The 17,439-nt window shown below is 42.7% G+C and overlaps 1 protein-coding gene across 6 annotated transcripts in view; it reads left to right on the top strand.

The window, feature by feature from the left end:
* Positions 1-14,551, top strand: part of clcn5b (chloride channel, voltage-sensitive 5b) — a 50,097-nt gene extending 35,546 nt beyond the window's left edge. For all 6 annotated transcript variants that reach the window (XM_030075645.1, XM_030075644.1, XM_030075643.1 and 3 more), the window contains 10 exons: positions 278-358; positions 1,642-1,876; positions 2,114-2,289; positions 2,793-2,933; positions 3,962-4,148; positions 7,263-7,405; positions 8,720-8,869; positions 9,753-9,858; positions 10,020-10,236; positions 13,270-14,551. In XM_030075645.1, the coding sequence (XP_029931505.1) occupies positions 278-358; positions 1,642-1,876; positions 2,114-2,289; positions 2,793-2,933; positions 3,962-4,148; positions 7,263-7,405; positions 8,720-8,869; positions 9,753-9,858; positions 10,020-10,236; positions 13,270-13,360 (1,527 nt within the window). In that variant the 3' untranslated portion in view covers positions 13,361-14,551. The remainder of the gene's footprint in view (positions 1-277; positions 359-1,641; positions 1,877-2,113; positions 2,290-2,792; positions 2,934-3,961; positions 4,149-7,262; positions 7,406-8,719; positions 8,870-9,752; positions 9,859-10,019; positions 10,237-13,269) is intronic.
* Positions 14,552-17,439: the final 2,888 nt, after the last annotated feature.

The following is a 17,439-nucleotide window of genomic DNA, read 5'->3' as shown; positions in this document are numbered from 1 at the left end:
TGGATATTCACCTTTTTTGTGGTTTGGGATGGTTTGAAGGCACCTGCTGTAATGAAACGCAAAAAGCTCTTCTTTACACAAAATGAAAACAAAATGGTTTTTAACAGAAGGCTGGATCATCTGGCGTTAAAAAATCGAATGAAATTGAATGACGAACCCCAGTTAATCAATTTATAGTTGCCAAAATAGACATTTTTAGAATAGGCCTCCTTCTTCTCCTTCTATCGTGTTCAAGTTATTATTATTTTTTAATTCCTGTTCCATTGTCCTCTCTCAGGTGCTGTCGGCGGCGGCAGCAGTGGGCGTGTCTGTGGCTTTTGGCGCTCCAATCGGAGGAGTCCTGTTCAGCCTGGAGGAGGTGAGGCATTTATCTGCTGAAAATGAACCATTTCCCATCGTCTGTGTGCGACTAAGTTTGTAAATCTCACCTCGGTTAGGAGTTAATCAGCAGTAAATTGAGCAGCGAAGCATGCAGGCCAGGATCAAAGGGTGTTTGCAAAGGATTTTTGGTGCTTGTTTTAACATACTTAGCGCACCAGAAGGGTGGGGTTTTCCACATCAGAACGACGCTTATTTTCTCAATCACAGAAAACATGAAATCTGAATTGTTTTTCCAAATACTTTCCTGTGCTTGTTTAATCTTTCTGGCACTTGTTCTGTGTGGCAAAGCCCACCCAAATGACACCTAAGCAAGTTAAAACAAACCCCGTATTAGAGCTTGACCCAGGTCTGAGGAGAAATAAACCGTGTCTTGGCAGTGTTATAGAAACTCAGCTCGGGGAAAATCCGCAGCTGAGATACTGGTGCGAGATAAGTCCAGCTATCTGAACTCCTTGAGAGGCATGTGATGAGTCAGATCAGAAATTTTCGACTGACCTTTTCACCCCAGAGGCTGGTATGATCCAGTCTGCTGCTCTAATGCCCCAAAACTCAAGAGTAAAACGGCAATTTTACACACAAAAGAGCTCTGTTTGTGTGTGAAATGATACAACATCATCAGCCAGAGACAATCAGGCACCGTTCAGTACAGGTGTGACCAACATTATGTCATCATGTTCACCTAAGTAACTGTAGGGAAAGTTTTCTTTTCCTCAGTCAAGTGATAAAGATGTAAAAGTTTAAGTTACTGTTATCAGGTCAGTTTGATACATAAAAAATACATAAGAATTACATTAAGTGGGTAATTTCATGAAAAAAAAATACTGCGCTGTATTTTTGGCACTACTGTCGGTGCTCCAGTGTTACCAGTACTATACTAATCTCAATGTACAGTTACATACTATTATTAGTGTTTACATGTATGTCCTAATAAGAACTTTACATTTTGCACTGACAACCAACTTTCATTTCACTCTAGATGTTGATGATGAATTGATAATTAATCATATTATAGCTCATAATGTATTGATATGAAGCCTCTAGTCCCAAAATAATGCTAAAATAGTCCTAAAATTATGCTTGTTTTGATGTCCGTCTACATCTCAAATGTTTTGTTAGAGAGAAAAAATATCACATTTGCTCTTACATTCATAAGCAAGTGTCTTCATTTTTCAACAGATTAATCAATTGTTAATTGATCATTAATGTGACTTTTTCTACCTCTCTCGCTCGCTCTCTCTCTCTCTCTCTCTCTCTCTCCAGGTGAGTTATTACTTCCCTCTGAAGACGCTGTGGCGTTCGTTCTTCGCCGCCCTGGTGGCGGCCTTCACCCTACGCTCCATCAACCCGTTCGGAAACAGCCGCCTGGTGCTGTTCTACGTGGAGTTTCACGCCCCCTGGCACCTGCTGGAGCTCGCCCCCTTCATCCTGCTGGGCATCTTTGGAGGCCTGTGGGGGGCGCTGTTCATCAGAGCCAACATCGCCTGGTGCAGGAGGCGTGAGTAAACAGATGCATTGTGATGTGGTGGTGACGCTCAGGAGGTCTGCTGATGGCGTAGTTAGATTACAGAATCAATCTCTCTCTCTCTCTCTCTCTCTCTCTCTCTCTCTCTCTCTCTCTCTCTCTCTCTCTCTCTCTCTCTCCCCCTCTCCCCTCTCTCTCTCTCTCTCTCTCTCTCTCTCTCTCTCTCTCTCTCTCTCTCTCTCTCTCTCTCTCTCCCTCCCTCCCTCTCAGGTAAATCCACTCGTCTGGGTCACTACCCCATCATCGAGGTGCTGGTGGTGGCCGGCTTCACCGCTCTGCTCTCCTACCCCAACAGCTACACCAGGATGAGCGGAGCCGAGCTCATCTCCGAGCTGTTCAACGACTGCTCACTGCTCGACTCCTCGCAGCTCTGTGGCTACCAGCAGGTCAGCTGTGTGTGTGTGTGTGTGTGTGTGTGTTTGTGTGTAGAGGGAAAACTAGTCAACATTACGATATTCCACAAAGCTAGATTACAGATTTGGCCAGATAACTGTGAGAAAGGTTATGTTATAATGTGGAGAGAGAGATCAAAGCTCCTGAATGTTGTTATTCAGTCATCCATGTTGATTATTGCTAATAATAATAAGCAACATTTGACAGGATATTTTGCAAAACTTTTTAAACCTCTCGGGCTAGTTTTGCTAATCTTGCTTTGTCATTTACATTTCTGAGCGTATAAACAAATCATACGTTTGTTAGTTATTATCTGCTTTCCCTGAACTGCTGCTATCTAGTTGAGAAATCACAAATGTACACTTCTGCTGTTTGTGTTTGTCTTCCTCTCTTTCTTTTCTCTCTCTCTCTCTGTCCATCCTTTCTCCTTTTATTCTTTGCTGTTTTGCTTTCTATCCCTTCTTCCTGTGTTTTTTCATCTTCCGCCTTCTCCCAGCCGTCAAACATATCAGAAACAGGTGTCGGTAACACCCTGGCGGACCGGCCAGCAGGACCAGGCCTGTACACCGCTCTGTGGCAGCTGGCCCTGGCTCTGGTCTTCAAGATGATGATCACCGTGGTTACCTTTGGCATGAAGGTCGGCACACACAAACACAAATATACGTGCCAGCTAACACCATCTTCTCGTTCCCAGCTGAACCGACCTTGCTGTTCTCTGAACTCTTTCATCGATGACGGAAAACAGTAACGGGTTCTCGGAAAACTTGAGACACACTGACGCGTGTGAAAATCCCCGCAGGGCAGCTGTTTCAGAGATGTTGGAACTAGTATTATTGCTCAAGTTGCTGAGATTACTCATTTTGCCCATTTTAACATTTAGTTGAGCAGCTAACTAAACCTCTCAACCATTTTTGCGTGATTTCTACACTGAGTCACAGCCACATGAGTCACCGTCATGAGGTTCACTGGCAGAGCAAGTTGTTCACAGACCCGGGGACCTAATAAAGTGGACACAGGAAGGCAAACCTGAACTCCTGCTCTGTAAATGCGATCATTTTGATATCCATTTGTATGTTTTCTAGCAAATTATTCTAAATTTGTACATCTTGAAGTCGCAAAGCTGTCTGTAAATACTTTTGTAGATGGCCAGTACAGCAAGAATCATTTCTATCCAGGCATCACTCAACATTGGCATGATGAAGTGCATTAAAAATCACCATCATTTTTTATCTGCTCTGTTCTGTATCAATATCTGTGTGCTTGTGTTTGGAAAACACCGCTCTCCCCTCAAGGATCAATTAAGTTTTTGTTACATTTGATACATAAACAGGACAAGATATTTTATTGGTTTAAGAATAACCCAAATCACAAATTACTTGATAACTTTTGTCCTAAGTGCTTGTTACAGCTCCATAAAATACAGCCTTGGGCATTAAATCATCTTTGTAAGGAAAATTGAATTTGTAGATCCAGCACCAATAAATATATTCATGCCTGTTTTATTGTATTTTCCTAATGGTCCAATTTAGCTGTGGTGAACAATAAAATTTGTCCCATTTATCTGTTAGCTGCCAATATTTGTCTGCCTTGTACAAAATGTTACAGACAAGTAATGCAATTCGATTGGCAGCATTCTTCAACATCTCCTTCTGTGCCTCTGTTCAGGTTCCCTCTGGTCTGTTCATCCCCAGCATGGCCGTCGGAGCGATAGCCGGCAGACTGCTGGGTGTCGGCATGGAGCAGCTGGCGTACTACAACCACGACTGGATCATTTTCAAAGGCTGGTGCTCACCAGGAGCAGACTGCATCACCCCAGGGCTCTACGCCATGGTGGGAGCTGCCGCATGTCTGGGTGAGAAACTGCTTGGGTGGCAGTGAAGATCAATAACTCACCCATCGCTGTCTGAATTGTTCTGATGCAGTAAACTTGACTTTTTGGATACATAAAGGAGGCACATGTGACCAGAATGGTTACAGTATAATTCAGATATCACGTTACCATCAGTCAAGACAGCTCTTTCAAATATCATAGACCAGAGTAATAGAACATCAGCTCTTTTATCAGGTGACCACTCCTTAAGTTATCATGTGACTAGAGTTTTAGAGCAATACTGACCATGGGCATGGAATTTTAGGGAGCTTTTTCAGTCATCATGGGACCAAATTCTAGAACTCAAGATTGGTCATCATGGGAATAGAATTCTAGAACTCAAGTTGGGTCATCATGGGAATAGAACTCTAGGACTCAGTATCAGTCATCATGGGACCAGAATTCTAGAACTCAAGTTTGGTCATCGTTGTAATAGAATTCTACAACTCAGATTCAGTCATCATGGGACCAGAATTCTAGAACTCAAGTTCGGTTCTCATGGGAAAAGAATTCTAGAAGTCAAGTTCAGTCATCATGGGACCAGAATTTTATAAAGGTAGTTCAGTTGTCATGGGGCTATAATTCTGGAACTGTATTTCAGTCACTATGAAATGAAGTTTTACCATGTACCTGTTTAACCGTGACGTTCACTCATCCTGTGAACAGAAGTCCAGTTCAGTTGTCGTAGGAATAGAGGTCCGGGACACTTCTCAGTTCAGGTGTTCAGTTGCCATCCTCAGAATTTGATGACCAAAATTTGCCAGTGAGGTTTCTGAACTTATGTTCTTGATGACTATGAAGTTTTGTTAGGAAAACTGAACATTTGACTCGTTATTTTATGCCTTACCCAGACCAGTGTTAGATCTACACAGTAGAAAAGACGGGGGGGACACGGAGTGCTACAAAATGTCATTCCAAATACAGATTCGTCGAGACTTGGTTTCTAACAGCTATTTTATGTTGGGTCAAGAGTGGGGAACGAACTTTACATTTACATTGTTAATTTAGAATGAGAAAAAATTCACATAGCTCATAAAGAAAACAGTTGAAGTTGTTCTTGAGCCTTTCTACTGCTGGATTAGTGCAGATTTCCTCCCAATTCCTTTGTCATAATTAGAGAACACAAAGTACTGAAGAAAAAGATTTATGATGGGCTTGTTACTCTCGGGGCATGATTTGTATAAAAACAGATGGGCGGTATTTTCTTGACGTTGAGTGTGGTTTACATGGGGGAGGTGGGCAGAACCACACAGAGCTAACAGTTTAACATGCCGTACATGTCCGCCTGGCAGCTCTGGAACAAATTTCAGTGAGAGACAGAAGACGGGCCGAAACTGACACCACAGGTTTCTTTTCGCTCTGAAATGTATTCCTAATTTTGCCGTAATGACTCCGTGGCAATTTGGGCGCATTTTTTACCCAACGTTGACCTACAAGAAAAGCTTGTAATGTCATTCACGAAAAAATAAATCACTTCCAGTAATGAGCAGGTCACAACTGATTAAGCGGGGCCAGAGATCTATTTCTTTTAACTGCAGTTTGTCCCTCTGTTTGTAATTTCCCCCCCAAAAAGAGGATATCACTTATGTGAGAACTTAGGTAGTGAACAATTGCTACCAGCTGCAGCCAAATCCTGATGAATTTTAGCTGCGACGGGCGGTTTTGTCTGCTCTCTCAGCCTCTTTGGCAGGGAGCCACTTAGGGACGTAAATCACAAGTTTCATCACAATACAAAATTTTAATTCAGTTTATTTCAGGAGCCTACCATCTATAAAAAAAAATCTGTTACAGTTCTATTAAATCACAAACAGCAACTGAAATATGACTTGATTTTTTTTTTTTTTTTTTCATTTTGAGCTCTTCCACACATTCTAAATGAAAAAAATCTGTTCTTTCTAACCCTAGAGAGAATAGATTGAATAGAATAGATAACCCTAACCCTAACCTCAACAGAAATAAAAAACAGATATTTGAAAAACAGAATTAAAATAGACCCTCTGTTGTTCACTATAAAGTGCTAAATTTTTCATGTTTAAGTGCAGATGTTCATTTAACTTAAAGAACCCTTGAAAGACCTTTCAGTTATGAACATGAACAGTGCCCATCTGCATCGTTTGTTGATCTGTCTTTTTCTGAAATCCAAAATATGTCCAAACTGCTGAGTTATTCCCAAGAGGAGAGTAAGGAAGTTTGAAAGAAGAATGTGTAGCCACCCACGGTTCACAGTCTCAGTCTATTAAAAACTGCCCTGCCCTGACTGAAACATTAAAAACGGTTGGTGAATTCTGAGATAATTTTTGCCGTTTGATAAATTGGAAAACATTTTTACAGATTGTGCATGAATTTCATTGTTCCCTGCCTTTGACCAACAGAATCTTAAAAAATGATATTCCGTCCAACATCTTGGTGTACAGTTGCCTCTCGCTTGCATCATTGTGCATGACGAGGCGAGCATCGATTCCAAAACGAGATATCCTCCATTTGAGGAACTTGGACAGCCACTCAGACAGAGCGATTGCTGGCCGGAAAATAATACTCGCTGTGGACGTTATTAGCTGTCTCATTTTTCTTGCTTACAGAATGAAAATAATGACATTTACTGTAATGATCTGTGCTATTTTGTTGAAATACTGACCAGTGAACTTGAAAAGCATGTAATTGCCTCCATTTTTCGAAATTATTGATCAACAGACATTGCTGTTTTGTTTTCTAAAGTAAATATGAAGTGCTCTGGATTGAAACTCAATCCTGTCGAGCTGACTCACAATTACTCAGTGGAGGGAGGCAACAGATGGAAGCTCTTACATCAAGTTGAAAGGAGAGTACTGTTTGTTTTACCGCAACCCAACAAGGAGAATATCAGTGGCTTCAGGGTAGACCAGAGCCACTGCAGCCACAACCATTCTGCCTCGAAAAACCTGACAAGAGGGAAAACTTTTAGATGGAAAAGCATGTAGCAAGCTGACCTGTAGATTCCACCTCCTCACTAACCCTCGGTTTGGCTGCAGAGGCCACAGAGCCGCGGTGTTTGAGTCACATCTAAGTGCCTTGCTTCTGGACTTGGTGTCACAGTGAATTGTGGCGTCTGTCTCCCAGGCGGCGTGACTCGAATGACGGTGTCGCTGGTCGTCATCATGTTCGAGCTGACGGGCGGTTTGGAGTACATCGTTCCCCTCATGGCCGCCACCATGACCAGCAAATGGGTGGCAGACGCTTTCGGGAGAGAGGGCATCTATGAGGTGTGTGTTGCGCTCACCGGTTGTGTTTACAGCGCACCAGCAATACCATTTTAAGTTGATTAAAGCAAAACTTGTGACAAGTAGGGCCGTAATGATCATTCCATTGTAAATCCTGCTGATTAAACTGCACTGATCTGCTAAAAGAACTTTGGCCTGAATTCATATGAAACATGATCAAATCATCTGTGCTTTGAACTTGTGGTCAGTATAATGTGTTGTTGTTTTTTTAAAATGAATGATGTGTAAGAATGTTTAAGTAATTCTGATTATTTTTTTCACATTTCAGGATAGCCTTACATGACGGCATGGTTATTCAATGGATATAAAAATTTGGCTCAGACCGTTGACTCTAAACTCCAGAAAAGTAAAACGATCTTAAATCAAATCGCCATGTAGTGAGTTGTGACTCAAACTGAATCTCTGTTGAGCCAGAGTTTCACAAAATACATCACATTACATTACATTAAAACATGTTTTCTGAATAGTTTCACTGTTAACACAAGGAAAACCAGATCACTCCACCTGTTACTCTTATAATCAGTGTGTTGCTTACTTGAATTTTGCCGTAATTTATTAGTAATGTCACACAATTACATTTTCTGTGTGCATGAAAATGAGCTCAGTCTCTTCAGTTATTGCACCATGTCACGCGAGTCTGAATGCACTCATTTTTTTTTAGTATTAAACATTATTCAAGGGCATATGTGACACTATTATTCTAGTCTTAGAATAATAGATAGATTAATGGTCAGTGTGATCTTGGATTAATCTGACCCCTGACGTCAGCTGAGTGCTGGTGCATGTACATCACACTGAAGGCATGTCAGCTAATTGTAATTAGATGTAATCAGTGTAATTACAGGACGTATGTAAATATGTGTTGTGGGGGCGGATTTTATCTTTTTTTAACAATTAACGGAGACATTTTTAGTGCACTATAAACCTTAATGGCTGTACGGCTCCGAACGAGGAATGCTCCCTTTGAAGCTATAAAATCATGTGTTTTTTATGTTACTGAACACTTATAGCTCGAGGGGTTGACGTGAGGCTAACGTTGTGAAATGCCTCCTTTTGTTCGAAAGCTGTAAACCCAACATGAGCCGACTGGATATTTTTAACATCCCTCTGCATATTAAATGTTTCCAGAGACGTCGGGTCAGTTCGTTTGGATCAGCCTTTAACGAGTTTCCCTCTGGAGCCGTGCAAGCTGAGCGTGTTGGGGTTTGATTGAAACGCTTTGAAGCACATATCAGTGATATTAAGTACAGTGTGTGTGTGTGTGTGTGCGTGTGTGTGTGTGTGTTTGCCGGGCAGGCTCACATCAGGCTGAATGGATACCCCTTCCTGGAGCCCAAGGAGGAGTTTGAGCACAACAGCCTAGCGGTGGACGTGATGAGGCCCCGGAGAGCCGACCCGGCCCTCGCTGTGCTCACCCAGGAGGGCATGACTGTAGGGGAGGTGGAGGTACAGACACACACACACACACACACACACACGCACGCACACGCACACACACACACACACACACACACACACACACACACACAGGCTGACTGACTAATAAGCCAGCATTTGACTGCGAGGACCACCCAAAACGTCCTCACAAGAACACAGGTTCCTAAAAGTTGGTCCTCACAAGTATAACTTAAAAAAACACACACAGCAATGCAGAGGAACACAGAGCAAAAAAAAAAATAAATTAAAAAGCAAAATGTTTTTCAGTTGATTGGTTGTTTTATCACACAGTGTTTGCACTTAATAAAGTATTAAAACGTCAAAACCACAGGGACAGTCACCCTGTTTCCTCTGGGTGTCCTGACACCTTGAGATTTTAATTTTCATATTAAAATAATAATACTACACTTTATTTATGTAGCACCTTTTTCAGCAAATTGATTAAAAATTAAATAAGAAACAGTGAAACACCCTTTGCAGATGGTGAATAAAACAAATGACAAAACAGACAGTACAAGTGTTACCAAAGGATGGTTTGTTGGTTTGGAAAATAGACTTTCTCACACTGTATGTGTTGTAGATTTAGATTTTGATTGTTTTTATCTCACCATCACTACAAATTAATGAAGAAAAAAACAATAGGCCCTCTCTCCAATGGAGGGCGAGGGCCTAATTAGTTAATGAAGCTGTGATGGACCAGTGACGTCCCCTGGGTTTGAATCTGGCCACGGATCTTTCTTGTCTCTCTTTCTACTGTAAAACTAACAATAAAATGACAAAACAATCTTTATGTAATGACTTTGTCTCTCTTGTCAGAAGTGTTTTGTGCCCCTGAGTGTTGATCTGTGTTGTTGTGCTGTTTACAATAAACTGTTTTTTGTTTTGTGCCCAGTCTTTAGTGGAGAGCACGCACTACAGCGGCTTCCCCGTGGTCGTCTCCCAGGAGTCACAGAGGCTCGTGGGCTTTGTCCTCAGGAGAGACCTGCTCATATCAATAGGTGAGGGGTGTGTATGTGTGTGTGTGTGTGAGTGTGTGTGTGTGCTTATAAAGTCTCCGAGCATCTTAAATGTCTTAAATGTAATGCAACACATTGTAGTCGCCATTATAATAAAGCTTACATTGTGATTTGTGGTTTGAAATGATACATTTTTCGCTCAGACAACGCCCGTCAGCGTCAGGAGGGCGTGGTCAGCGCCTCCCAGGTGGTCTTCACTGAGCATGCTCCCAGCCAGGCGCCCGACGCCCCGCCCCCCCTGCGCCTCAGAGGCATCCTGGACCTGAGCCCCTTCACTGTGACGGACCACACGCCCATGGACATCACTGTGGACATCTTCAGGAAGCTGGGGCTGCGCCAGTGTCTGGTCACACACAACGGGTCCGTGCACGCACACACACACACACACACACACACACACACACACACATACTCTCTTTGTGCAACTTTTCAATTAAACAGTAAACAAATTATAAAACATAACTGTAAAATAGAAGTGGTAGGATAGAGGGAGTCTGTTGGCCATATGGAACAATGTGGAACAACAGATTTTTCCACCGTCACACCATATGTATCACACACCCTAACACATACACACACACACATACACATACATTTTTTTTGGAGGCCAATATGATATCCATTATGCATTTTTAAGAATGAACTGTTGCACAAATACAGCAGGTGCAAAACAGCGTAAGCCTTTCATTCCAGCCTTATTATCTTGAGATAATTGCTTTGTTTTTGATTAAAAGACCGTGTTAGTTTTGCTTTGTGGTTCATTTCCCGCCTGTATTATGTGACACACTTCTAGGAAGAAAAGGTCACAGAAATGTCACTTATACAAGCAGCCAAATATGAGCAGTAAAAATAATAAATAATGTTGGACCTTTAAAGCTGACACCGCCCAATACCGATACTCTTCTAACTTACAATTTGTTGATTATTTGTTCTAGACAAGCCCACATACAATACTTTAAATACATATCAGTGTTCACAGCATGCATAGTAAAGGCACATTTTAGTCCTAGGGAAAAAAAGTGGCATCAATCCTGCGTAAAACTCAACATTTTCACATCACCGGCAACAAAAACAACCAGCAGTTTGCAAAGCGAGGTCGGCTCAGCGAAGTGTTTCACGCACGGCGCTGCTTTTCCCCTCGGATTCGGTGATAATCACAAGATAATTGAGGTTTACTGAATCACATGGAGCCACTGAGATAGATAGATAAATCTTTATTGTCATTGCACAATCATATACAGTATAATAATCATATACAGTATAATAATGCAACGAAACGCACACACAACTGCAAATTTGTCACCAACACTTCAGTCATAAACGAGCCCACAGCTGACACACACACACACACACACACACACACACACACACAAAACAACGCAGCTCTCGCCCTCATTTTCCCTCTTCCTCTCACATGTGGGATTTATTTTTTAGCAGGAGTGTCCATCACCTCTGGTGGTGTGAGCCAGTTGTCGAGCCTCGGACTAACCAGATCCTCATGTTTTGATCCTCGGTTTGATGGAATCGAAAACACGAGCGAGAGACGTGAAGACGGAGGGAGGAAAACGACGGGAGAGGGAGAGGGAGAGGGAGAGGGAAATGAAGAGGGATGGGGATGAATGAGAGGACGGACTCAAAAAGGTTCAGTGCGTCTGAAAGGTTCACTAGGACAGATTTTTTAAAAACACCGCCGGCCGACCCGAGCCTGACCGCAGCTGAGAAGATTTCATTTTTTTTAATAAATACATCAGGTGTGGTGCATTTCTTGGCTAATTAAATCTTAGGTTTAGACGATGTATTTTATTCTTTGACACTATATGTGTGCAAGCTGTTCTTATCTACGCTGCTTTAACTTATTTTTTTTGGTGTAGCCTATGTGCAGACATAAGTTTGGATGAAATATAAACACACGTCAGTGACTGGTCGAGTTCAGCTAAAAACTGAGGCATGTATTTCGGGCCGGATCCAGACCGTTAACTCCCATCTCAAAAAGCAAAAAAACATCCCATCCTCGCTCACTGAGGCGTCGTAGATTAGCCGAATGAAAAACGAGATTTGTGTTGAAAGTGTCACCACCAACAGGAAGTGACAAATGAAAACTGCAGAGCCAAATCCAAACTGTGAGCACTTTGATCCAGAGAGAGTTGGACTCGGCAACATCAGAGCTTCATCTTTTAATATTAAAATGAAAAAATGTTGTGTATGCTTAGCCTGTATTTTTAATAAACCGTCTACTGTCGTGATTTGCAGCTTGTCATGTGACCAAAGTGCTACAACCACACCGATTCTGGATTTTGTAATCGCAGCGAAACTGACGAGGCCGTAGCAAAAAACACAACGTTCACTTTTTTTCTGACAAAGTTGACTAACTTCACACTTTAGAGAAATAATTTTTCACATTGCTCATCACATCCACATTTAAGAATTTCCCAGTTTGAGATCAATAAAGTACATCTATCTGTCTATTACTAATGATTGTTTATTTGTGTTTCACGCCTCATGAAAGCACCGTCAGTCGTCTCTACTGCATCACTATCGAGGTATTTGGTGAAAGATACGGTGATTTTTTTTTTTTTTTTTTTTTGATTTCGTCCATGTCGCCCAGCCCTGTTGTTAATAAACGAGTGCTAAGAGCAGGGCTGATGTGTGGAAAAATGACTCGTCATGGGACAGCGGGTGGAGGGGAGGAAGAGGGGGAGGACGGAGTTTGGGCGATGGAGGACAAGAGGACGACGTAAGGCTGCAGGAACTCACTGCTGATTTTTTTTTTTTTTCTTTTCCCCACTTTATGCGGCTATATTTTTGTTTTCATGCAGAGTTTTAGATCCAGGGGAATCACACACACAGCATCTGGGAGTGAATATGGTTTGATGAGGATGTACACACACACACACACACACACAGAAAGACCTTGAGTCCTCGCGAAGCACAGTGTGCCGAGTCTGCGGTCGTCTTGGTGCGATGGATATCGCTGATTCCACCACTTTGACTGACAACAATGCTATTTTTCCCAGCCTGCATCTGGCCCTTTCTGCTCAAGGTTGCCACATTAGCAAGAAGCATATCTGGTAAACATGTCGTCATTTAATCTGGCAACATAAACACACTGCCCTGCTCACTTATCATCCCTTTTCTCTCTATCTCTCTTTCTTTCTTTTTATTTTCTTTTGTCAAGAGTCTTTATGATGACTTCTCCAAACAGGCTCGCCATGAGGGGCTGTACAGGGAACTAAAATGAAAATTAAAAACAACAGAGCACAAAAATAGCTCGGAGTCAGGATGGCCAAGGCCGCAGCTCGTCTCTGCTTTCTGTCACTTCTTCGGCTTTTCATGACAAAACAAACCGAACGCGATGTGAAGTAATCGGCGTCTCTCTCTCTGGTTTTGTTGCAGGAGGTTACTGGGAATCATCACCAAAAAGGACATCCTGAAACACATGGCCCAGATCGCCAACAGAGACCCCGACTCCATCCTCTTCAACTGAACCCCCTCATCCTCCTCCTCCTCCTCATCCTCCTCCTCGTCATCCCACCGACTCGATGAAGACGACACCAGCTCGTACACACGGCGAACCAAACGCACCTTTACCTCTTACGGGAAAACTTGAACACTCCGCGGACGAAAAGCCAAGTCCAGCTCCATTTTGCACAGGCGACCGACGGGGGGACGGAGGTTTTCTTTTACGTGTATTCGAACGGGACAGGAGGCGGCGGCGGCGGCGGCGAGGACGCTTTCCAGTCTTTTGTTTTTGGCCGTCCTAAAGAGAGCCCGGCAGCGAGACACGCTCTTAGAAACAATGACTCATCGCTGTTGGCGCTCCTCTGGTGTTGAAACAGCGGCGAGGGGGATGTAGGGCAGATCAACACGCGAGCAATAAGTCAATCAGTGGAATATCCAACATCTGCTCCTTCGGATTTTTCCCATCTCCCCCACTCTCTCTCTCTCTCTCTCTCTCTCTCTCTTTCTCTCGTTTCAACGTTTAAAAGAGCATTGATATTGACAAACGCGAGAAATGTGTAGCCGAAAGAAGAATGAATCATCTCCTCCCTTAGATTTCCTCCTCCTTCCTCTGTTTCTCGGCAAAATCTTTGACAGGAGGACTGGAAAAGAGGTGAGGAAGAGGAGGGAAGAGAAAAGAAAGGTAAAAGACAGCGGGTGAGATAAATAGTTTTTCTTTTTTTTTTTTTTTTTAAGCGGCCCCCACCTCCACCCCCACCCCGCCTCAGGCTCGGGACAGGCCCAGGCAGAGCGCTCCATCCTGGGCTAACGGAGGCTCCGCAGCCCCCCCCCTCTCCCTCCACACACCACCTCTTGCTTTCAGAAAGCTGTCCCATGGCTCGGGGCGAGGATGCAGGAGTGTGAGAGGAAGATCACACACACACACACACACACACACACCATAAGGACTCCACGACAGCTTGGGAACGATCCAGACCGCTCTTGTTATGCAGACTTTGAGATCTGCAATATGGCACTTATTCATACACACACACACACACACACACACACACACACACGCTGACAGTGCTGCAAAAACCAAGTCTTGCCTTATTAGAGGGGTTAAGGGGTTTCCGCGCTGCTCTGCAAGGGCTAAAATAAGAGAAATGGCATCATGTATGTTAATTTATGTAAATGTAAAAAAAAAATGTCTGTCCCACTAAATTATTTCACTGACTTCAACCTTGTGTGTGTGTGTGTGTTTGTCTGTTTTGTCTCTGTTTCAACTCCTTCACAGTTAATACATGGGTTCCCACGGGTCATGGAAATACCTGGAAAGTCCTTGAATTTTGAAAAGTCTGGGAATTAAATAAATTGTTGGGGTAAATCATGGAAAAAATTCATTAAACGTAATATTTATTTTTCATTGTGCTCACATTTTGTTCACTTTCCTTGCAGAATAAAACAAAATAATCTTTAATAAGGCCTCCTAATCTGAGGTGGGTTTATGTTCATACAGGTCATGGAAAAATTCAACATTTTAGACATGGAAATTTTACATTTTGATAGAGAGTGGGAACCCCCTGATTTTCAGCTTTGACCAAACAAAGGGAGATCAAACTATTTCAGGAGTTATGTCAACGCTCATTTCCCCACTGACCACAACAATATTATTCTGCGTTATTTTTATCCGTCCCAAGGTTCAGCAGTTCAGCTTGTCTGGGTTTTATATTCGCAGAAACGAGAGGCCCTTAAACGTTTTCCACACGGGGCTCATAAAGTTTTGCCTCGGCTCCTCGTCTTTATTTATCCTGCGAGGGTTTCACAAAGTTCGACGCTCTTGTTCAGCAGTAAAGCGGCTCGTTCGCACCTGAGATGACGACGCGGGGCGACCCACCGGAGATTCGGAGGTTTGTTGTTTCAGCCACATCATCGGGCTGAAGTTAATTGGTACTGACACGCCGGGTTAACTCGGCACAGAGGAGAAATTAGCAAAATAATGGACGTTCGCCAACTCTGGTCAGGCCTAAGGCTGATTCACAGAAAATGACCTAGTTTTATCTTTGATATTTGATGAATGGTTTTTTTGGCTACTTATCCAGTAAAACTTAAGATCATTGTCTGTTCATATCATGAAGTAATTTAAAGACATCAGACTTTCTTTATTTTTCACTTCCATCGACAGTTGATCCACAATGGAAATAATCATTAGTCGCAGCTGTAATTCTGCTATTTTACGGCAGATGTTGCCAAATATTTTGCGGTGATATTGTGTATCTCTCGATTTGACCTACTTTGTGTCACAGGCATTCCATGTTTCCCCACACAATTTTATACTTATTAGAGCGGAAAATCCTCTTGAAACCGCATTCAAACCAACACTGGACACTAAAACTCCGGTCAGAGAAGGAAACTGTCATGTCATTAAAAGAAGAAGCCTTTACAAAACGACTTATGAGCGTCTAACTAAAGTCTGCAGAGAAGATCCAACATCCCAAAGTCGGTTTTACAGACTTTTCCTGTCGCCGAGGTCAGGGAGGAGGCTCCATCGTTACCCGGCCGATCTTCAATGTCCAATAAAAGTCCAAAGAACTGACAAAAACCGTGACCCTGCCCCACATCTGAGTTTACTGAGTCACCCGCCCCGACCCCGACGTGTTGCTTACAGCCAATTGTTCGTCATCGCGCCGTCACCGCTGCGTCGGCACATCTGGTTCCAGTTGGCGAGTGTGATCTGAGGCTGCCGTGTGAATCAGTCTCGGGGTTCGCCGTTCTGACACTTTGAGGTCACCGCCGGAGGAAGAATTCCCCTCCGACGGTCGGCATCCCTCTGTTTGAGATTGTTTGCTACTCGGTCATTTAATGAGATCCAGTTTACTCCCGAGCGATCCGAGCCAGAAGTAAGTCCTCTGTATCTGTAAATTCCTCAATGAAAATGGCTCAGACCAACAGTTACTTCACTAAATAAAGACCCGCCACCCTCACACACTGACTTCTGGACTGGGTTCAAGAAATTTTCCACAGTAAGTCTCAAAATTTGGTTCAGAAAATCCAATTTTTGCTTGTGCTAGTGTGCGAGATTACAAGCCGTAGTCTCTTCATTTAATCTACAGATTGCCCATTTTTTGATTCACAAAGATGCAAATTGAATTGATGTCCACTCTGGTGGCCATCAAAACAACTCAGTAAGGTGAGCAAAAGGTTCATCGTCATGGTTAACCCTTTATAGGGCAAGTGACTATTTTTGGTAATTTCAGAAATTTTACATATCAGGCCCATCCCCTGTCTCAGTTAGTTCAATAATCATTTGGTCTTCACCCAGCCAATCAGCAAAGATCGCTCTACATCCCAGGTCACATGATTGTGGCATTCGACCAATCTCAATGGCTTTGATTTTCTATTACAAAATGAAAATTTTAGAAAAATTTTATAGAAGTAATAAAGTCCTGTCATGTTCTCTAAAAACAGTCTAGGGTTGTTGTTTTTTTTGTTTTTTTTAATTTCAAAGTATTTCAGTGAGTGCCCTATAAAGGGTTAAGGTTAGAGACAGCTCATGGTTAATGTTCGGATTCGTGAACCCGACATAAGCTAAATAGCAGACTTGGAAATCAAACTCCAATCTCCTGAGGAAAAGTCGGACTTTATCGCTGTTTATACGACTTCGCGGTACGTGGTACAGGCACGAAACTTACTTCCAATTGAAATAAATTACTTTGAAGGTTGTGCTGTCACAAAAAAACAACAATTTCTGTCCATGATTATGAATCTATAGATAAAATTTTGCCACTAACTTTGTCACCAACTGCCAGAAATTTAATCTACGGATTTGCATCCATGCATGGATGTGAATTGCCTGTTCTTTCTCTTGATTTTTGGCTTCGGTGTTTAACTCTCAGCACGGTGTTGGTACCCGCTCAGTGAACTGGGACCATCAGAGTTCAAAAGTCTCTCGTCTTTCAACAACATTGCGGATATTAATGCAATTTCTACGTCCTTCTCCTTGGATTTTCTGCTGTGAGTTTCCCTGTTTCTTTGTTTGTTCAGCCATGGTGGCCATCGCTGCTCAGGCTAATTTCTCAGCTCTTCTTCTTCTTTTGTTTTTTCCAAACAAACCGGGAAAAATAA

The sequence above is a fragment of the Myripristis murdjan genome, chromosome 18 (genome assembly GCF_902150065.1).
Source record: "Myripristis murdjan chromosome 18, fMyrMur1.1, whole genome shotgun sequence".
NCBI lineage: Eukaryota > Metazoa > Chordata > Actinopteri > Holocentriformes > Holocentridae > Myripristis > Myripristis murdjan.
This window is presented reverse-complemented; position numbering and strand designations above follow the sequence as displayed.